The sequence below is a fragment of the Mus caroli genome, chromosome 10, assembly GCF_900094665.2.
Source record: "Mus caroli chromosome 10, CAROLI_EIJ_v1.1, whole genome shotgun sequence".
Classification (NCBI taxonomy): domain Eukaryota; kingdom Metazoa; phylum Chordata; class Mammalia; order Rodentia; family Muridae; genus Mus; species Mus caroli.
The window spans coordinates 62,379,048-62,402,522 of NC_034579.1; the positions used below are offsets into that span (position 1 = coordinate 62,379,048).

A 23,475-nucleotide genomic window follows, 5' to 3' on the forward strand; every position below is an offset into this window, starting at 1 on the left:
CCCGAGTGCTGGGATTCAAGGCGTGCGCCACCACGCCCGGCTTACACACCATTTCTTAGGCAGACACCACACAAACTTTATTAAGCCTATACCTCAGTTCCTGACATGTGTTAAACTTTCAATAAGAGGTATGAGATACTGTCATTATCATTCTGTTTTAATTAATCAGAATTCTCAGGAAATGAGCCAACCAATCTAATGGTGTTGAGATTTGATGGAGAGTTATTAGAAAGGCCTGTTGTTGTTTCACCAATATCAAGCAGGTGTGTGAGGTGTGGAAGACCAGGGGTTTATCATCTTGGGTGTCATACACTCCTTCAGTTCTGAAAAGATCACCCAGGATGGTCTACATTTGCTTGTTGCATTAATTTCTGCAAATAACCTTGTTCAAAGCCATTATTGTAATAATTATGCTGGCATGAATATTTTTAGGAGATGACTTGAAGCTTCTATCAGAGTCTCAGAAGGACCAGAGGTCTCCAAAACCATTAAAAACATGTCCAACATTTCATTCTCTAGATGAGTTATGGAGATGTAAAATAGCAAACGGAATTGATCAGGCTCCTTGTTTGGTAAGTTCATATTGAATATACAGAGAAGTGTCCTTTCTGGTCCATTGTAGCTTTTTCTAAATTTCTCGGTAATTACAAACATAGCTTTCAGGTCTCCATGGTCATGGCTCTAAAAGTGTACCCAGGAAAAAAATCTTATAATAGCCAGAAACTGGAAACAACCCAGATGTCCCTCAACAGAGGAATGGATACAGAAAATGTGGTACATTTACACAATGGAGTATAACTCAGCCGTTAAAAACAGACTTCATGAATTTCACAGGCAAATGGATGGAACTTAATATCATCCTGAGTGAGGTGACTCAGTCACAAAGAAACAAACATGGCACATACTCACTGATTAGTGGATATTAGCCCAAAAGTTCAGAATACCCAAGATACAGTTCACAGACTATATGAAACCTAAGAAGAAAGAAGACCAAAATGTGGATGCTTCAGTGCTTCTTAGAAGGGTGAACAAAATATGCACAGGAGGAAATATGGAGACAAAGTGTGGAGCAGAGACTGAAGGAAAAGTCACCCAGAGACTGCCCCATCTGGGGATCCATCCCATATACAGCCACCAAACCCAGACACTATTGTGGATGCCGGGAAGTGCTTGCTGACAGGAGCCTGATATGGCTGTCTCCTGAGAGGCAGAACCTGACAAATACAGAGAAGGAAGCTTGCAGCCAACCATTGGACTGAGCTCAGAGATCACCAACGAAGGAGATGGAGAAGGCACTGAAGGAGCTGAGGGGGTTTGCAACCCGATGGAGGGAGCAACAGTGTCAACAGGCCAGAGCTCCCAGGGACTGGACCACCAACCAAAGCGTACACATGGAGCAACCTATGACGCTGGCCACATATGTGGCAGAAGATGGCCTTGTTGGACATCAGTGGGAGGAGAGGCCCTCAGGCCTGAGGGTGTTCAATGCCCCAGTGTAGGGGAATGCCAGGGTGGGAGAATGGAAGTGAGTGGGTGAGGGAACACCCTCTTAGAGGCAGGGGGAAAGGGGATGGGATGGGGGTTTCTGAAGGGGAGATCTGGAAAGGGGGAAACATCTGAAATGTAAATAAAGAACATATCCAAGAAAATAAAATGTTTAATGGAACCTGTAGCTGCTAAATGAACTCCTCCAGTTTCTACTGCCACATTCTACCCAATGCCCATTCTCACCAAAACTGCACCCTCTTCTATGTCTCCAGCGGAAGACCAGTTAGGAAGGAGGTGATGGCTTTGTCAGCTCCATTCTCTGTTCCCTTTGTGAACAGAGAGCCCTAGCTGTTTCTACAGTGATGTCTCGGTCTTAAGCAGGGAGAGGATGTGATGAAAGTGTTAGCCACAAGGGGGATGTAAGTTTATCTAGTGGGTAGGAGGAACACTGTGGGAGTTTCCTCAAAAAAGTTAAAAACAGGACTGTCGTGGAGTCCAGCAGACCCATTACTGGGTCTATCCAAAGAAAATCAAATCATTATGTGGAAGAGAGACCCACACTCCCAGGCTCCCTGTTACATTATGCATGATACATAAGCGATACCTGTCAATGATGGCCAACTGGCGGATGGATAGTGGAAAGTGTGGTGTGTGTACATAAATATGAGACTACTAATCAACTTTAAAAACCAAGAAAGTCCTCTCGTTGGCAGCAACATGGATGAACTTGGAGGAAATTGAGCTAAGTGAAATAAACACAATCAGATGGTGTCCCCTCTTATTGGCAGAATCTAACAAAACTAGGTGAAGAAATACCGAGTAGGATGATGGGAACCAAGGATGGATGGATGGGAAGCTAGGAGATACAGATCAACACAGAATTTCAATCAGATGGGAGGATCATGCCCAAGAGACCTACCACAGACACACTGGCTATGAAGACTGTTCTTTCATTTCTGAAACTTGTTGAGGGTAGATAGTTATGTTCTTGTCATGAAAAAAAAAATTAAGTGTACAAGGAAATGCTTATGTTAATCTGCCTTAGCTCTTCCATAATGCCTATTTTCAAGACAGCACTTTGCTCACGATAACTACATCGCAGACATATTGCGCTTTGATATGTAAAACATTTTGGTACCAAGATATTACTCATCCATATTCTGAGAGTTCAGAGATAGACTCGTAAGAACCACAGGTCTAGTAGGTGCCCTAGCATGTGGGGGTCTCAACCTGTGGGTCTCGACCCCATTGGATGTTGGACAACCCTTTCACAAGAGTCTCCTAAGATCTTTGGAAAGCACAGCCATTATAGTTATGAAGTAGCAACAAAAGCAATTTTATGGTTGTGGGTCAGCACAACACTGAGGCACTGCATTCAAGGGTTGAAAGCCGCCGCTCTAAGAGACACGATCGGTTTTTGTCTGCACTCATTTTCTTGTCCAAGGTTATAGCCACACAAAATCCAAACCCAAAGCTGAGTAGCTGACATCTATGCCTTTGCTTATGGGAAAGTAATCCTGGCAATAGAAATCCTGAGGGTTTCTCCTGAGGAAGTCATCTCAATGTTGACGTTTTTATGCTTAAAGATAATCAGGACAGTGTTAAGTGCACATACCACGTCGTAATACTACCAAAGCCACAGAGGAAGGGATCGAAACTTCAAATAGAAAGGTCATGTGAACTTCAATAAACTCATTTTACGCAATATTGAACGACCATTAAAATGGTACTCACAAAGTGTTTAACGCGGCGAATGTTTATTTTATAATAAGGAAAACTTAAAAGATGGCAAAATAGGATACAGGATATTCTCAAGTTACTGGAAATACTTCCAACCCCCACTGCCCCAACCAAAGAACCAAAACAAAAGAAAACTCTATACACAAATGATGACATCTGGGGGCTATTGATGACTTTTGGGAAGCGGAATTGAGATACTGATGGGATCGTAAATGACATTTATAAAGGCAAGAACTTGGGAGCTTTGATGAGTCAGAAGCCAGCCTGACCACTTCTTAACTTTTCGTAACTGGCGTCTTCCCCCACTTTGAAGGGCTTAGTGGGAGTTTCCTTAGAGTGAAGCTGTACGGATTAGGTCATCAGATACGTGGAGAGGCCTTAGCATAGAGACCAGCATATGGTGTGTACTCACAGAGGACTGGCAATTGTTGTTGTTATTATGTTAGTTCTTTCTCATAATAGAAATAATTTTCTGTAGTGAGGAAAAACAGTTTGGAAGGTGCCTAAGCTGTTTTCCTCTCTTTTTCTTTTCCTCACTAAGTTATTATGATATGGAGATGAGAGAAAGGGGGGTTATCTGTTAGGGGAGAACTCTGGTTTGCTCCATAAGATATGGCCACTGTGTTGACCCTGGCATGCCCTCAAACCCTGAGGTGAGAGTTGGGGCTGACATTAAGGGTACAGGCTGAAGTCAGATATGGTGGCTCACAGGTAAAATCCTAGCACTGAAGCTAAGACCAGAGAATTACTAGTTCAAGGCTAGTGTGGGTTTCATAGTAACACCCTGTCAAAACAGACAAGAGCACACTGCCAGTGCTGGGAAAGGACAGGGTCTCTAAACATCATTGCAAACAGACAACCCTCAGTGAAAGACAGCAGTCAACTTGTGGAGAACACTTCTGGGCTTTGAAAAGATAAATAAATGCTGAGGGGGAGGGAAATCCCTTAGAGCCAACATTTTCCCTTGAGAATTCAGTCCACCAGGAGCTAAAGTTGAAAGAGGGAGGTCCATAAATACTTGACTTATCTAAGAAAGGAGATAAGAATGAATGGAGGTCTGGAACCTTCTGGAATCCAGTAGTGATTTCTCTATCATTTCAACAAACATGTTGTTCCAAACACAGTAGACTTGATTCTAACCCCTTGGAGGCCCTTAGAATCCAACGGGGGGGGGGGGGGAGAAGAAGACACGTAAGCCTGATAATTTTATTAACAAGCCAAACGTTTAATGGGAGTGGGTGGCCCAGGGAGAGGGTTTTTGACGTGGGTAAAGCCATGCACTACCAACCCCAGTTCCACATGGTTCCAGAACCTACATGGTACACGGAGAAAGGGGTTCTTCATAGTTGTCCTCTGACCACACCCTTGGGGAGGGGCATGTGTACACCTTCCCACAAGTCAATACGTAGTGTTTTATTTTTAACAAAGAGGGGAGTGGCTCTGGAGCGCTGTTTGATCCCCAGTACTCAAGTAAGAAGCTAAGGAGAATGGTGTGCTCTTACAATTCTACAGCTGGGGGTCCGGGGTGGAGACAGGTGGACCCCTGGCGTTCACTAGTCAACCAGCCTACCTGACTGTGAGAAACCTATGTCAAGAAGAGACACTCTCTCAAAAAATACGGTGCGGCCGGGCGTGGTGGCGCACTTGGGAGGCAGAGGCAGGCGGATTTCTGAGTTCAAGGCCAGCCTGGTCTACAAAGTGAGTTCCAGGACAGCCAGGGCTATACAGAGAAACCCTGTCTCGAAAAAAAAAAAAAAAAAAAAAAAAAAAAAAAACGGTGCGTGGTTCCTGAAGAACAATTGAGGTTTGCTTTAGGTCTTCACATGCATGTATGCGGCACAGACACAGTGGTATGTCTGTACTCATGCACACACAGTGGGGGCACTCAAATTAAAAATAAAAAGCATTGGGAAAGTGTTGAGTAACAAGGAACAGAGGACATAGAGTACAATGATAGAAATAATTACTCTGAAGTCATTGTCCGGCCTGGAATCCTCCCTTTGAGGAGGCAGTACACCAAGAGAGCCAATTAACCCAGCAGCCTCCCTTCCGTCCTTTCTTAGAGATCTGAGGAAGGTCCCAAGTTAGTAAGAAGCAGGTCAGCAACAGCATCTATCCAGGTCCCATTAGAGATCCGCCTCCCCAAGAGGCTACATGAACACCAGAGGCCCTGTTTCAGGTATCTGGGAATCCGATAGAAGGTCTTCCATTTACCCAGCAGAATATCTTGCAAAGGTTGCTTGCCGTCTGGTCAAAAGTTTCCACTCAGCCAACTTTGCTCATGGCATCTCCTTTGGGCCTCAAAGGAAGAGTCTCTTCACAATTCTTGTTCTATAGCCAAAATGTGTTGGCAGACATGTGTGAGTGTGTGTGTGTATGTGTGTGTGTGAGTGTGTGTGTGCATGTGTGTTGAGGGTGAACAGGCCTGAGTGTGGGTGTTGGCTGGAGCTGACTGGACAGGAGACTCCATGTTATTGGTCTGTGTGCCGGTTGAGAATGGTCAACAAAGCTACGTCAGTACTAGGTCTGTGACCCTGTGAAAATTGCTCAGTCTCTGAGGCCACTCAGAGGTAGAAGGTGAGTCTACCAAGGGGATCCGAAGCAGTATTTGCAGTGAGCCATTGCTCTGTATCTCACGGGACATAACCTAAGTTTTAAATGCTTTGCGAATAGAGCCTAGTATCCCACCAAGGCCCAGAGTTTTGCTTTGAACCCAGCTGATGCTCAGTGAGAGAATGGATGAGCAACAAAGATCCAGAGAATGCCCTGGGTTTTTGTTTTTGTTTTTGTTTTTGTTTTTGTTTTTGTTTTGTTTTGTTTTGTTTTGTTTTTCTGTCCATCTTGCCTGTTCTCCAGTCCTCCAAGACGACCACTGGAAAGCAATGGAGACTGTGAGAGAAAAATAGCTGTTAGGGAAGCTGTTTCTGTGCAGCTTCTAAAGAGAGTAGAGAGCCCAGATAGAGGAACTGTGGCCCAGCCAGCCACCAATGAGAAGGCAGCCTGAATAGGCAAACCCAAGCGGCCCCTGTCCAAAAGCTTGAAGACTCTGCCTCCTTCCAAAAAAATCCCCATTACCAAATCATGGCAAGCTAAATTTAATTTTAAAAGGGGAAATGATTTATGTGCTGTAGGAATAAAGAATCGATGGAAGCAGAAAGCTTGCATGCATTTTTTTCTTTCTTTCTTTTTTTTAAAAAAATTAGGCCTATAATTTTTTCATTAAAGAATGGTGCCAAGTTGGGAAAGCTGAGGTGCTCTAAGCAGAAAATTACAGAGAGGTGTACGGGGCAAGCCCTGGTAGCCTGGCAGTCTGGGGCCCAGAGTCCAGGAGAATACAGGGCTCTAAGGCTCCTCCCTCTTGCAACCTCTGAACTGCAAACTGCTCCATCTCTTAAAGGGTCCTTACATTGCAGCTTCTCAGGTGGCAAGGGAGTTCTGAGGCCTCCGTCAGGGAGAGGAAATACTGGGCAGTGTGTGGCAGAGACCAGGGGATAGCATGGGCTGAGGCAGGGACAGAGGCGATCACCTGGGGGACAGGGTAGTAGTTGGCACCATGGCTTGAGTCTAAACCAGCGCTGTTCGGACTTTGAATACTCCAGATCATTCGTTTTCTACCTAGTCCCACTTCTCTCAGTCTCTGCACTTAAAGCCATGGACACCACTGGAAATCCCTTGTGTAGAAACATGGCGGTCAGCTATCTGCTTCCAGTTGTCCCAAAGTCAAGTGGTTGGCACACTGTTTCTCACCAGAGTCTGGACTCTTAGGCAGTCAGGTGGGAGGGGGAAAGATCACACCATAGGACTGGAGTCAAGCGACCTAGGTTCAAATCCTGGTCTACCCACTTGCTGGCTGGGTTTCATTGCTATACTCCGATGGCTTTATTCATAAGCTGTGAAGAACAGTGACCACAGAGCTTGTGTGTCTGCTCACTCATTTTATTATTACACAGAGTTTATTACACAGTGACTGCATGTAACCGCTTTCCTGGTCCCTGAGCTGTGAATGAGACAGAAACGGTGTTGCGTCCGTGAGGAAGGGCTTACAGTAGTGTGTGTAGAGAGTGGGAAGACAGCCGGTGAATCCGTAAATAAACAATTATAGGAGTAATTTTAGATGATGGTGAGTTGTGGGAAGATAATAACATGCTGGATGAAGGGATTGAGCTGGACTTGTGGAAGAGGGATGGCCAGATTCTGTCTCTCTGGGGAGGAGACAGTAGGTCAGAGGCCTGAGTGATGATGAGGAGACTCACGGTGCCTGGGGGCGACACACATTCCAGACAGACAGCCAAACGAGTATTTCTTGCTAGAACAGATGCTGAATGACCTTTAGTACCACCTCCTAGCTCATTTTCCCAAGGAGCTGCCACAGAAATAAAACAATTTTGTGGGTCTTTTCATCTAGACTCCAGTAAGCAGCTGTGGTTGTGTTTGGGTGGCATAGAAGGTTCTAGTGACAAGGAACGTTCAGTAGGTATGCATTCATCTTCACAGCAATCTAGGAGGTCTACTCCAATAAGGCGTGGTCCATAACTACTATGCTAGGACTAAGATACGCTATAGCTTGTCATTTTCCTGTCCATAGACTCCAGGGTGAACAGTGTGAGGCCGGGGGGGGGTGGGGGGGGGGGGGGCATTGGTCTTGATCATTTACCAGGAACAGAACTGTGCTTGGCAAAATAAGAATGAGACCCCCTGAATGAGTAGGTGGGATTGTGCCATACATCACTCACTGAAGCTAGGATTTAAGCGTCTCCAAATAGTCTTAGCAACAAGGGGAGAACTTAATGATTCAATTTCCCCTGTCAGGGCACCGTGAGTTACACCAGTGAGTATCTCCATGGATCAGAAAATGTTTTGTTGTTGTTGTTGTGGTGGTGGTGTTGGTGGTGATTCATTGATTAAAAGCAGGGTTCAGAAGACCTGACTTCAGTTCCATTGTCACAGAGAGACCCTAAGAACACTTGCATGCGCGCACATGTGCCTACACAAAGACACAAACTGTACACATGGTTAAAAATAAAACAAATCTTTAAAAGTAAGATTAAAAATGTTTTTATTACTTCATGTGCATGTGTGTCTTGCCTGCATATATGTAGGTATACCACCTGTGTGCCATGGAGATCAGAAAAGGGCGTCGGGTCCCCTGGAACTGGAGTTATAGATAAGCTGCCTTGTGGATGCTGGGAACTGAATGTGGATTCCCTGCAAAAGGCAGCCAATGTTCTTAACCACGGAGCCATCTCTCCAGCCCTCCAAGAAGATTTTTGGTTTTTTTTTTTGGTTTTTTGAAACAGGGTTTCTCTGTATAGTCCTGGCTGTCCTGGAACTCACTTTGTAGACCAGGCTGGCCTTGAACTCAGAAATCCACCTGCCTCTGCCTCCTGAGTGCTGGGATTAAAGGCGTGTGTGCCACCATGCCCGGCTCTCCAAGAAGAATTTTAAACAGAACAAAGAAAGCTTTATATTGAAATTCATTCCTATACCCTCACTTTTCATAATAGGTCTTTTGTGTGTGTGTGTGTGTGTGTGTGTGTGTGTGTGTGTAATTAACAAGGTATAATATATCCCAAGCTGGCTTCAAACTTGCAAGGTAGCCAAGGATGACTTTGAACTTTTGGTCCTTGGGCGTCTAGCTCCCAAATGCTGGGATCAGAGGCAAGCGTCACTATTCCCAGACAATGTGCGGCTACAGACTGACCCAGAGCTTCAAGTATGCTACCAACTGAGTTGCAGCACAAACACGTATGAGTTTTTTAATTAAAAAAAAAAATCTGGTTATAGTGGGGAATATATGGAATATATGGATCTGGTTTTGTCATGGAGAATCAGTTACTTTCTAGATGAAATACTAGGTCAAGGGTTAGTCAACACAGACAGTCTCTTCCTTCTGGGGTAAAGGTGAATTTATCACACCCGTGAGTCCTAACTGGTTAGTAACTCTCTGAGTCCTCCCGGCTACAAAAACCATGCGAGTTGTTTTAAAATATCCTTTCAAGTTCTCCCAAAAGAAAAAGGCAAGAGCTAATTCTCAGCATTCCTTAAGTCCTGACTCTAAATCAATTCATAGCAGCAAGATAAAACATCTTTTCCTAAATCCCTAAGTGGGTTGGGATACAGGCTACCAGTCCCTCTGACCAGGGTGGTCCCCTCTCAAGCCCCCTTCCTACCCACAGCCCAGTGGGTGGAGCCCGCGTGGTAAATCATTAGGTGGGATGCATCGGATTCACCTCTACCCACAGACTTACAGGGATTTGCTTCACTATCAGAACGTAAACATTTTCTTTGCCTCTTGTCTGAGAGCACAGAGCAGAAGGGTGACTTGCAGCAACTGTACTCTAGGGATAAACAGACTCCAGGAAAGTTCCAGGAGGGCACAGCGGGGGTTCCTGAAGGTGGAGGCCTTCCGCACAACAGCTGCTTGCCTGAAGCCCCCGGCTCTTTTCGGAATCACTTTCAATTAAAGACAAATGACTGCTTTATGGTCCTTTGGGAGATGGTGACCACCAGAGATGGTGGACTCTCAAACGTGGAGCAAAGCCATTTGACCATCAGAATCCACTGTGACCATGAAAGCCAATTTGCTAAGAGGGGGTGGGTGGCGGGGGAACCAAAAACAGTTTACTTGCAAATTTCCATGATCCTTAAGACAACTGCCTTCCCTTCATTTCCAGCAAAGCATGTGATCCGATCACGTGATCTCTAGAGGGGGAAGAGGCAGCGTCTGATTCATAATGACTTTGCATGTTTTGAATTGCTTTCCACCCCAATTCAAGGCTTCATCCAGGCAGTGGCAGTGCACACCTTTAAGCCCAGCACTTGGGAGGCAGAGGCGGGCGGATCTCTGAGTTTGAGACCAGGCTAGTTTACAGAGTGAGTTTGCGCACAGCCTGGAAAAACCAAAAAATAAAATAAAATAAAATAAGTACGTGAATAATAAATAAATAATTTGAAAATTTTAAAAATTAAAAAAATAATAATAATAAAAAATCAAGGTTCGTCTCCTCTCCTACTCTGTCTTTTCCCTTTGCTCTTAATTCTTTTGGCTGGAACATCACCATTGCAACTAACAGGAAATGGGAAAGGGCAAAGTTCAACTCAGAATCATCTTTAAAGTCTCAGAAGTATCTGAGTCTTTAAAGACTCAGAAGAGTATCTTTAAAACAACCTGTGAGCTGTGGACAACTTAACACACACCTTCATTCCCTCAGTAAGCCCCCAGGAGCTCTAGGAATCGGATTCCCTTAGGATTCAGCGAGAGAGCACAATGATGTCCCATGAATGCACGCACGCACGCACGCACGCACGCACACTGTCTAACCTGAGACTCCTGCAGAAGCAGGTTGATTTCACATGTGTGAAATGTGAGCAAGCCAGATTCAACAGAGGCACACACAGTGGAGCAGATGAATACATCCTGAGACTGATCCTCACTCCAACAGTCATCTGTTAGGAAGATACTGGTCTACTGATTTTCAATGGCCAGCTCTTCCCTGGTGTGTGCGTATGTGTGCGTGTGTGTGTGTGTGTGTGTGTGCGTGCGTATGTGTGCGTGTGCGTGTGCGTGTGTGTGTGTGTAACAGGAGTGACTTATTCTGAACCTGGCAAGACGGCTGGGAATGCCTGTTTTTAAGGATGGAACACGTAAGGGACCTCATGGCAATTGCTGTAGCGAATCAGATGATTGAGCCCCATCACATGATCTCTTTGCGATCACGTGATCTCTTTGCAGCCACGCTTTAGCACCCTCTTTATCTCAGTGTGTAGCCCTTTCCCACACTCCATCCCCAGTGGAACGCCTTTCTTAGCATAAATGCAGCCAAGTTTTTCTCCCTGTAGGCCAGAACTCATGGTGTCTACACAAGGACCAAATACCTAATGACAGCCCATGTCATCTCTTTGTCCCACACACAGTTGACCAAAGCCACGCTTCACCCTGCCCCATACTCTTGTCCAGAAACACACAAGATACCTCAACTGCCAAAAAACTTTAAAAAGCGCGACTTCTGCTTCTTACATCTTGGCAATTCAAAACACACATGCACATGCAAGCATTTTACACAAAATCTTTTATGTAAAAGTGAACCACGACAAAAGATATTTAGTCCTCCTTACTCTTAAATACTGTCTCCACGGTATTGGTGTAAATGGGGCTACCTTTGCAGTCCTCTTTGGAAAGCTAGTGCCTCATTCCCGTGTTGTTCTGGGTGCGCCTCTGTTTGAAATTAGTTGGTCCACCCTTCACACATGTGAAATCAATTGACGTGATGGTATTGTAAACACTGCTCATTACAAAGTGCTGGACCTTTTATGGTTCTAACAGCAAAGGACAGAAGAAATGTTTGCCCCACCCCCACCCAGAGGTTTGCCTCTATAGCACACACAATATAAATGCCAGAGTGCCATTTAACAAAATAGAAGTCATTACATAACCAGGTAAGAGACAGAAGGGGAGCTGTTAGGAAAATGTCTGTGTCTGGAGAGGGACACAGGACAGTGGAAGCAGCAAGCATGCTTATGGTAAATATTTTTCAGGAGAAAACAAAATGCTATTCTCTTCACGCTCCCCGTTGTTGTTGTTAAAAATCCCATTTCCTAATTGCATGTGCGATACAATGAATTTTTATAATGCTTCAATGGGGAGTCTAACGTGTTGTTGTTTCTTTTTTAAATAGTCAATTATCTTGTGCTAAGAAAGCACAGGGCAGCGGCAGAGCTGTGTCACCAACAAGATGGACGAATACAGGCAGGATGTCTGTCGGGGCTGAAGCTGTTCAACCACCTACTACTAATATGATTCAATTTATGCTCAGATCATGGGTTTAGACATTACCCAGCACTGCAAGCAAGAGAAGGACTTGCATAATACAGACAAGAAGGCAGATGGCATGTTATCAAAACCCTTCAAGCCTAAAATAACCTCTCCAAGTAAGGAGGCTAGTTAATTAAAACCAGGATATATTTACTCCATTCCAAATATCTCAATGTAAATAAAAATTAAAATGGCGCTACTGTAACACTGGATTAAATGATGAAATTTCCTCCATTTTTATTTTTCTTTAATTGTTTCTAATCAAACTTTTCATTAAGTGGCTTCATAAAATTCCACAGAGAATTTGTTTATAGGGACTGATTGTAGATTTAAAGGGCTCACTTTTATTGTTCAATTAAAGCTCTCATTCGGTGGACAACATTAAAAATAGCAGGGAGGGGAAAACCTGCCCGACAATGGGGAAGGCTGCTCCACAAAGCAAAGTCTCACTTCAGAGACAAATTTTGACCGCGCAGGTAAGCCATGTTGGTGGGCCCCAGAGAAAACATGGGCTCGTCTCTGTCTCAAAGAGCTCATTCCTGTTTCAAAGCTGGTTTCTTCCCACTCTGGTGACCACTCTCAAGTTTTCTTACAACCCACATTATGGGCAAAATGACTTAAGAGAAACCAATCAGACCCTAGCCAGTAGCGACTCAGGGATCGAATCAACAACAATCATGGTATTTCTTTTTTTTTTTTTTTTTTTTTTTTTTTTTTTTGGTTTTTCGAGACAGGGTTTCTCTGTGTAGCCCTGGCTGTCCTGGAACTCACTCTGTAGTCCAGGCTGGCCTCGAACTCAGAAATCCGCCTGCCTCTGCCTCCCGAGTGCTGGGATTAAAGGCGTGCGCCACCATGCCCAGCTAATCATGGTATTTCTAACAGATGTCTAAAACACACACCTCCATATTTTAGAACTAGACCAAGGAAGGGAGACAGGGAGAGCACTCAGTTGGTGGACGTGCAACACACACGTGACATGGCTCACAAAGCACAGTGGAGTTTGCGTTCCTAGCTAAGGGGGGGCAGAGACAAGACTGTCCCTGGAGCTTGCCTACTGGCTAGCAGAGCCTGTTGGACAAAGTTCTGGACCAATGAGAGACCCCGTCTCAAACAAAAAGAAAGGTGGCAGACATTTGAGAAATGGCACCCAAGGTTGTCGGTGGGCTTCTCTATGTACACACATGCAGGTGCATCCTCACATACAAAAGTCTACCCACACACATAGAAAAAAACGTATCGAATGCAAGGCTTCCCTGGATCTCACATCCTGACTGTCATCTCAAGCATGCAATGCTACCCTACCCCCAGCTACTACCATGTTCCTACTGGAATCGCTTTCTGTGACACCCACCCCTGACTTTCTTGTAACAGAGTTAGGCTTCCAGGGATGTTAATCCTGTTTTCCCTCTTTAGATTTTTGACCCTCAAAATAAGCAAGGACCAGATTGTGTTTCTCTTTTCAGTTCCCCTCTGTTGTCCATGTCAAAGAAGAAAGCAATAGATCAGTTAATAAATTAAACACCACCAGTCATAAACAATCGGGTACTATCCTTTGGAGAAGAAATTCGGCGGTATTTTTTTAATCTTTTATTTTTGGCAATTTGGAATTCCTTGTATCAAAGACATAGTTGTTAAGTGCTCTAAATTCTTTGCCATCAGCTCCACAATCCATCCACCTGGTGATATGACTAATAAAAACAGATTTTTATAGTCTAGGCATACTGTTACCTAAATTATATTTGACCAATTACTCAAGTTACTGAATGTGCAGCATGGAAGATTCATCTGTGGGCCCCCTGGCACTCTGGGTTATCTGAAAGAAGCGTTTTAGTCATCTGGCAGCCCTTGGTATTAGGAACATTTGTTTAATGCCACTCACTAATTAAATCTATGTTCTTCCACCAACTGTTAGTCGTCGGTTGGAGAAACCCAATACCACATTTTTAACAAACACTTTAAGCCATGTCACTGGCACGGACTACCAGCTGGAGGGTTACAAAGTTGTCTGGAACTCTGGATGTGTACCCAAGGAGGTGGGGGACACATATGGAGTGAAAGTGCTCAGACGGTCAAGGTAAGCCACATGCTTTATGTGTCAGCATGGGCTACTTTCAAAAGAATGAACCATTTGAGGACTGGAACTTGTAACTGTCTGGTGTTAACTTCTCATTTAACCTGCCTTCTAGAAGCTCCTTGAAGTACTGTCTGTTTGCAGAGGCTAGAGGAGAAAGGCAGGGTGAAGAGGAGGGATGCCAGAAGACATATCAGAAGCACATTCACAGAGAGATGCTTCTGTTCGCAAGAACATTTAAAACTCCTTTAGGAATGCTCCAACAACTAACATGATCATGTCTGGACAGGCACACCTATTGCCAACTTTAGACAGAACAGCTTTGAAACGCAATGACTAATCACCCCTAAATTAGCCAAAAAGGTTAAACCATTTTTTTCCATTTTATTACACTATTAAACAGTATATCCGAAGACTCTTAAGTAGGGGAAAACATTCACTCAGTTTTATCCTGTGTTAGGAACTTAGAGACCTTTGGATTAGGTAGTAGGTCACAGGGCTTGGGAGCAAGGAATGTGGGTGAATTTTTTTTTTTCTCAAGTATTGAAAAGTATTGTAAATGCTTACCTGTAAGGAAAGGGTATTTAATAATTGTATTGGTATTTATATTTAATAATTGTATTTGATAATTGATCTGCCACAACGAAAAAGCCATTGGACTATTAGAAACATGACAATATTTGCTTCAGTGTAGAAGGAAAATTAACACACGCATGCTCACATTGTCTCTGCCTTTGGACTCCGGTGAGCTTAAATCTTAGACTTACACAGTCCTTTGTCATAGCCAAAGGGCTCCCAAAGGCACAGATGGTCAGATCTGAAAGGCCACAGTAGATGCACAAAACCATGTAGAGATGTCTTAGAGCTAACTGGGACAATCTGAATTTGAATATTCTGTAAATGAGGTTTCCTTGGGAACAACGTAAGACCACAGAATCAGCCAGTAAACCAGCTTGAAGAAAGTCTGTGTGTGTACTTTCCAGGCCAAGGGGGTCTTAACCTCTTCTCTTCCTTGGTCCTCATGATAAATTGAGCAGGGTACCATCATACCATCGATGGAGAACCACTGACACGATCCAATGTCTTCTCAAGAAGGCATGGTATAAGATGATCATGTCTTAGCTAGCTTTCTGCACATTGTGCACTGCACTGTACAGTACAGATTTCCAAAGATAAGAAGACACATGACTAGTCAGCTAGGACAGGATTCTATATGTGTGGAAATTTAAAGGAGTCAGCACATCTACCATTCATGTATGTATGTATGTATGTATGTATGTATATATGTATGTATGTAGCAATCCATTGATCATCTCTTCTCTCTCTCCACCTTATGGTATTGAATGGTTATAATTTGTGCATTCTTATAGTACCTAATAAAATTAGAAAATTAAAAATATATATATATGTGTGTGTGTGTGTATATATATATATATATGTAACCCAAGCTCTCAAAGAAAGAACATGACGACTTCCAATCACAAAGTCCACCTTCAAGATCAACCAAGTACCTTCCAATTGCATATATTGAACAACAAACACAAAACAATCATCGTTCACCTGTGGTAAACAGGGGCCACCAAGAAGGTGAAGAAGACACCTTATGTTGCCAAACCATGGGGTCTGGGTGGGGGTAGGTGGTCACACTAAGCCCTGCTCCCCAGCACTGCTCACGCCGTGAAATGAGAACAGCAACTCACTGGAATGAGTTTCAAACAGAGTAAAAGAGACGCACTCACCGAACTCATCACACACACTCTCGTTTTCTATCAGAGTGGGGTGGTCAAAGGTATCCCGGCAGTACAGGATCTGGGGGTTTCTGCTGACCACTGCGATGCCCCCCAGGGCTAACGCGAACTGGTCCGTGAGGATGGACGATGGCTTATCCTGGATCCGTTTAAGCATGGACCGGTACCGACAGTACTGAGGGTAACTGAGCACAATCACGTTGGTTTCTTCCTCATCTTCCCCTAGACAGAGAAGAAAACACATCAGTGACCCTTCTTCCCACCAAGAAAAAGAACATTCACAGCCATGACTTAGTTTCAATGGTCACTTCGGATTTGGCAATAGACATACCTTCTTCTACACAGTTCTTTTTTTTTTTTTTTTTTTTTTTTTTTTGCCACAGTCTGGTAATGCCAGAATCTTCCAGAATTCCCCTTCCCAATGCAGCTTCCCACCCTTAAAGCCTGAGGCCACTCCTGAGTAGGGTCGCTTCGTGGCCATATGGACATACAAAATAAATGATGTCTGTGTCACTTGGCGGCAGTCAGACTAAAACACTCCTTCCTTGAGACTTCAATGTATTTTTCAGTCATTGATGTCACCATGAGAGGGAAACTTTGTTGAGTTTCTATATAATTATTGCTTAGACTTAGATTGATTACACAGTGTGTGTGTGTGTGTGTTGGCAGAATTGTCATGGCACCCCTAGAGCGTTGTCACCTACTCTGGAGTACAGGCAATATTTAGTGTCCTCTCTGTATGGGCCTGGAGGAAGGTTTGTGCTTCCTACTCTTGAGCTCTTGGGAGTCCAGGGTCCTCTGGACTTGTCTTGGCCATTGTGGCAGCAGTGTTGGTTGTTTTAAGGGCCGATGTGCCGTGGACTACAGTCAGTATCTCTTTGTCTTTGTTGGGGCTGTGATGCTCAGACGGCGAGTCTTCTGCCAGTCTGAGTCTTGGAGTTAAGACAGCACGGGTCTTGGTGGATCCAAAATAGATGCAAACAGCAGAAACGGTGCCGGCATCATTTATAAGGACACAATTTGGGGATCACTTGTTATTACAGCATGATTTACCCCAACTTCATTGATACCACTGTCTCTATCTCCCCCAACAACCACACTGCCTGTCTTTTAATGTTTCTCAAATCTATATGGTAACCTAGCTGAGAAGGGTCCCCACATATCCCAGAGAGTCAGTCCCATCAGGACTATCTTCACTCAGAACATTTTGGGCAATGTAGAGAGTCATCCTCTTAAATAACCTTGGCATTAAGGATAACCCACCATGTGTTCTGTCTATTTGCAAAATCCAGATTCTATGTGGAGAAATCCTTCCTTCATTTTGAAGCCTGAGAAATGGCAAGTGCTCCCTTTGGCATCCCCGTCACCTGTAACCGTGTCACATTGAAACTTGGGTTTCATGACCCACACCATCGACACGATGGTCAGCAGCTCCCAGATTTGTCATTTGTATGTCTAGTGGGGAAAATACTCAATGTTTTGAGCCCTGATTGTACTGCAGAGGACTGTGTGAGACAGTTGTTGAGGGTACTGATGCTATCATGGCCATCTGGTAACCAGTGGGAGAAGAATTAGGATAGAAGGGGATGATGGATCATAATCGGGAGTAAGGCAAGGTGTGCCTGTGACCTTTGTACACAGGAGGCTGACACCCAGATGTATCTCTAATTACATTCCCTTAGCTTTTCAGCCTGGAGGCTTCTCCACAAACAGAGATGCTCAGCTGCTTCTAGCATGATGTCTTCACATGCCTTTCCCTTCTTAGACTCCTGCCACTTTGTCAGATGGCACACTTAGAGGACAGCTACATGGAAAAGAAGTCTACCAATGAACACTAGCCCTGAGATTCTACAAAGTGTGCCACAGCATGGGAAGTTGAGATTCCCATGGTAGACTGAGACACTGTCAGAAGCCCACACTGTACATGCGCTAACCTAAGGAGCTCCTGTGCTACTGGTACCAACTCTTATTTATATCTCTACACCGTGTTTGTTCAAGGCATGAATTTGAGAGAATACAGCCAGAAACTGTCAGAGCTCACTCTGTTGAGCATGCTTAGCACCTACACTACTCTCTGTACATAGAAAACCCTGCGCAAATACCTCATAGTCCCCAAGTCTACTTTAGTAGTGACTTTGGCTTTCTGGGAAGATAAGACAACCATACCAGTCTTTCCAAGAGTTTTAGAAAAAAAATGGAAGACGCTGTGCTTTCCAGGGATGGAGGTTCAAGGAAAAGCTGCTTCTGAATTGGTGTCTTGAGAGATATCTTGAGTCATGGGTCTACCTCACTGCTGTTCTGTTCACCATTCTCTCCACTTTCCTTGAGTACTTTTCATAATGGTGCTCCCTCTGCCCTCTTCCCTAATTCCCTGTTTGGGATACAGTCATCTCTCAGGTAATGCTGACACATGGCCTCCTTCTGCTCTCTGTACCTCATCCAGGCTCCCAACACCGACTCTGCCCTCCTCACAGTTTCCAGCTTCTTCTCTTAATTCTTGGAAGAGCAAGCCCTACTGCCACTCCACAGAGAGATGACCTACAGATGTCTACTTCGCCGAAAAACAGTGTTCTCAAGGGCTATCCTGGGAACATTGTCCAAGATCTCCTGGGATACTTGAAATGGGATTAGACTCTGTGTCCCACCCTAAAGGACAGACTCAGATTCTGTAAGACTGAAGTGCAGAAAGGGATAGCTTTACATCCACATGGGCAAGTTCATGCCCTCTAGACTTCCACACAAGTAATTCGGAGTCTGGTATTTTTTGTTGTCGGTTTGCATAGACTGACAGTGTCTTACTTAGCTTGCATTTTAGAATACATGCATTTAAAGCAGAGTTGTATTATATGTAATACTTAAAGACTTATATGCTGTATATGTATTTATGACTTATACATAATATATGCTACGTATTTAAAATATATTATATATATTTATATATCATACCATATTACAATGTAACACATTGCATAAAACATATGTAGTTACATGAACATTATTTGTTATATAATAGTACACATGTGTATTTGTTATATTACACACAAATATTTATTACGTACAAACATACAAGTGCACATATATTAATATATAGTCATCTTACATAGATACTTATAACAGTTATATGTGTGTTTTATTCTTTGTGTGTGTGTGTGTTTTATTCTTATTTCCCTTTTCAAATCTACTAGGGCCTAGAATAAGATCTAGGATTAAGTTTGCCTGCCTCTGCCACATTTCCGTGATTGTTGGCAGGTATCACAGAAGTCACCACATTAAAACAAGCCAACAGACAAACCCTTCACTCAAACCAAAAGGAGCAGGCACAGCTGATGTGCTCAAGAATAGAAAACGCACTAACACTATTTCTGGTATTGAGAATAAAATTAATATTGAAGTATAGGGAAAATTTTTTTCAGATAGTGAGTCTTTGGTTCCTTACCAAGACCCTATAAACAAAATTACAATTTGTGAATATTCCCCAATGTAGAGGTGACAAACTCAAGTTGTGACCCATGCGATTGTCTCCATGACACTGGAAACCTAACCTTTCCTTTTAACCTTTTAATTCTTACTTGGTTAACTCTGCATTATGACAAAATGCCTCAAATTATTATCATTATTATTATTATTATTACCATCATCTAACTTATAGTACTAGGATGAAGATAATAAGCTTTGGCCGGGTAAAACTGGAGAATTCACGCTCACAGAGAACTGATAACTTCACCCACCTATAAGCCAGAATTATTGCACTCTGGCTAAGTTTGTGCGTGATTGGAAGGCCTGCAATGCTCACTGTAGACATTTAAACTATCAATATAATTTTCTCATAGCAACATCCTAACCAGGAGATGGGTAGAAGCCTGAAGCTTACATTTACCAGCCCAATGCTCTTGTCTGTCCCCTCTTCCCTCATTAAAGTCTCTCTACACCAAGAGGCTAAAGGCACAGCTGGGGTCTGGTCTAATGTGGCAACCTTCAGTGATGCCAAGACAAAAATTATGCTAACTCCATTGCTCTTGAACAGAACCACCCATTTGGACCAGAATTTTGGCATTGTTTGGACGGAGGCAAATATCCAACCTTGTAATTAGCCATTCCCAGAGGAATTGCTTTTCATATTTATAAAAACCATAGAGAGCCCAGGAGACCCTCACCCCTTATAGACGTTAATAGAGCCTGCCAGGGAGGAGAGATGAAGAAAAGAAGAGCGCATAAGCTGGAATGGACGTTAAGACTTCGCAAGAGCCTTGCAGATCTTAAGTTCTATGATCCTTTAACTGCTTCCTAAGCCTCTACATTAAATCAGCTTCCTTCTGACACAGCCATAAGAACATTAAACTCTTCAATGGCTGGCATGTTCTATTTCCCAACAGCACGGAGAGAAACAAATAGAAGCAAATGGCCCCTTCAAGAATTCTTAACAGAAATCCTGCTGCTAGACCCATGCCTCCTTTCTCCTTTCATAGACTCATAAATACTCCGATACATGCAACAAGGGCCACCAATAAACCCAGTCCCCCCTTTCAGTTTCACAAGAGACTTTAGTAGAGAAAGCTGCGAACAAAGAATGGATAAATTGCACATTTGTTTAGCAAAAGACAAACAAAGTGTTCTCAGAACAATGATTTTCTTTCAACCACACCCACATCAGACAAGAAACTTCGGAACTAACCGTACAGTGTATTTTTCTAGGACATTCTAGTTCCTTGGGTTAAATACACATTTTATTTTACTTGATTTTTACTCAGTAGAATATAATCTGCCAAAAGGAAAACAAGAAAAAGAAAAAGACTGGTACTCAAGATTGGCACTGTAAACAATGGTTATGATAGTCTATTAAAATGTCATCCCACTTCTTGGGTCCTCCTCCCCAGCCAAAAATGTGAACATGCTTAGCTTTAAATTAAATATTCAAAGGGAATAAGAGTCCCACAATGACTAAACCTCATTTCAACTTCAATAAAGAGAACTTTAACTTGGCCTATTAAAAGTTAATACCTAAAGTACAGATCTTGTAATGCTCCACTGAAATGGCTCTAATCCTGCGCTTATATCATAATTACATGTTTTGTTAACCTCCTCAATGTCATTTTTTTTCACTTATTTATATATATTTTTCAAACTCCCAAACAGAATTCCACAGAGAAACTGTAATTATAATCCGAAACTCCACCTCGACTTGTCAAACAGTAACTGTACACCATGGCTCTCATGGAGTGTGTGTGTGTGTGGGGAGGGAGTGAGGGTGGGGCGTGGAAGGGAGGTGGGAGGAGGGGTGGGGGAAGGGACAGGAGAGGGGGCGGGGCGAGCATTCATCCTGTGAGTTGCTCAGATTGTCTTTGTATAAAGAGATGCATGAAATGGCAAGTACAATAAATTACTGGAGCGGAGACTTTCAAATATCCATAATGCTTCTCTCTCTCTCTCTCTCTCTCTCTCTCTCTCTCTCTCTCTCTCTCTCTTTCTTAATAGTTAATGGTGGCCAAATGTGCAGGAGGTTGAAAACATCCATTCTAGAGGAGAGAAATTTGCTTTCATCTCTTACATAATATTGCAGAAACATAATTTTATCCTCCTGGCAGGGGTGGGGGTGGGGTTGTTTAGGAAACATCACCCTGTATGTTTACCGAAAATCACCATCTAACATCAGAAAGCCTGAAACCAAAAAAAAAAAAAAATCTTCATAAAACCCTTCACACTAGTACTTTATAGAAGCTTGGTGGAAAAAATATGCATGTCCTTTCCTGTGCCTAATTACCTCAACTGAAAATTCTGCCAAGTAGTTCGCCCTTTCGTTCTCGTAATCGTATTAGGGCAAATGCGTCTGGAGGCCAACAGAAACAAACATTTAAAGATTTTTTTTTTCACTTAAAAGATTCCAAATCTATATGGAGCCTTGGTTCGAAACACAATGTCCTTCGGGCTTGCTTCACAGACAACCTACAGTTTCCTTTCTTTGGTCCCCTCCCCCAAGCAGAGATGAATTTGCTAGAGTTACAAAAAAAAAAAAAAAAACCCACTGATGTCTACTTTTGAAACAATTTAAGCAACATCATGTCAATAGGAAGGGCTTGCCCAGTGATCTATGCAGCCTGCTGTCCCTTTCCAACAGGAGACATTCCTTTCTCAAACCTTTATACTTTTTGCCTGCTCCTAGCAACCAACTAAAGGCAAGCCCTCAACTTTGCGTACCTGGCAGCCGTCCAGCCCTAGCTGCAATTGACAATTACACCGTTTCCATTTAATTGCGGTTCTGTTGTGACAGAATATTTGTCATAATTAGGCATTTCCTATCTCCTGTCCATTCGTCTTTGATTATTACTGAACATGATTTTTTTTTTTTTTTAATTTCAGAAAACCCAAGCACAAAAATCCTACAGATAAGGGTAGCTACAGCTGCTACTATCATTACCAACATTGTAACATGCAGGGTGGAGAGCAAAAAAAAAAAAAAAAGAATATAATTTCTCAGAAGGTAATTTTCCTTTCAGTGTTAAGTGCTTTTATTCATCTTACAGTTACTCAATGACTTCCTGTTCTAATTACAAGACATTATACAGAAAAGACATTTGTAAAAGGGGGAAAAATATGCAGGCAGGGTATGTGACTAAATAGCCAGAATTCGTTGAACCGTTTTAAAATTCCAAAGTCGTCCATCAACTTTATCAGTTCCTGGTTGTGGCTATGTGTTGATGTGGGGTGCCCTCAGTGTGTTTCCAAATCTCTCTCGATGCTTCAGAGTTAGTTCTCCCAGTCCAGACACATCAAAGGACAAAGCACATTTGCAGCAAAACCATAGTTGAGGGAGGAAGAGGGTTTTTTTTTTTTAACCCCCCCTCACTTCCCCACCCATCAAAGCTGTTTTACTGGAGGCAGGCCAAGACATGTAGTGGAAAATATTAATAATAAAAACAAATTAAATGTCTGATTAAAAGGGACCAAGAGTAAGATTCTATCAGGAATAGAAATGAAAAGGCCACAAACGATTTCAGGAAAACAGTGTGTGACGTAAATGGTACATCAGGCTTGGACTGTTGTGGTTATTTTGAGAATGGCTGCTGGTACTGTAAGTCAGCTGACCTGCCTTTAACCATTTTGTAATTCTCCACACAGTGAGTGAGTGGGGCAGCCTGCCTGAGATTGCGGAGACAGAAAACAGACCCAGGCCCACAGAACTGGCAATAAAAATATAATGTACTTTTAACATAACAGAACAAGGAGATTGGCTTTATTAACTAAGAAAAAGACTTTAAATGGTCCCTAGCTTGCCATTTGTTTTGATAAATGGAAAAACAGATCTTCCCAGGGTAGGCAACAAAAACATCACTGGAAAACTTTTTTTAAAAAAGGAAAAGAAAAGAAAAAAGAAAGAAAGAAAAGAATACATGATTGCAAATGGAACAAAGGACATTTTAACTACATAACCCAGGATTGTAGCCAGCTGTATCAAAAGACATAGTTTAAACAGACACAGGAACATAAAATTAGGTATTGCTGTGTGAATATCAGCTTTTTACCCTGGACACTGCTTCGTCTCTCCAGAAAGAAAACAACATCACAAAGCTAAATTCAAACCAAATGCAGACATCACTCTTAAGTAGCAAATGAAGCCACTG

At 43.0% G+C, this 23,475-nt stretch overlaps 1 protein-coding gene across 3 annotated transcripts in view; it reads right to left on the bottom strand.

Annotated features, from left to right (window-relative positions):
- The window catches only part of Arid5b (AT-rich interaction domain 5B), a 183,683-nt gene that overhangs the window by 76,732 nt on the left and 83,476 nt on the right, over positions 1–23,475 (bottom strand). For all 3 annotated transcript variants that reach the window (XM_029482612.1, XM_029482611.1, XM_021173683.2), the window contains one exon: positions 15,851–16,081. In XM_029482612.1, the coding sequence (XP_029338472.1) occupies positions 15,851–16,016 (166 nt within the window). In that variant the 5' untranslated portion in view covers positions 16,017–16,081. The remainder of the gene's footprint in view (positions 1–15,850; positions 16,082–23,475) is intronic.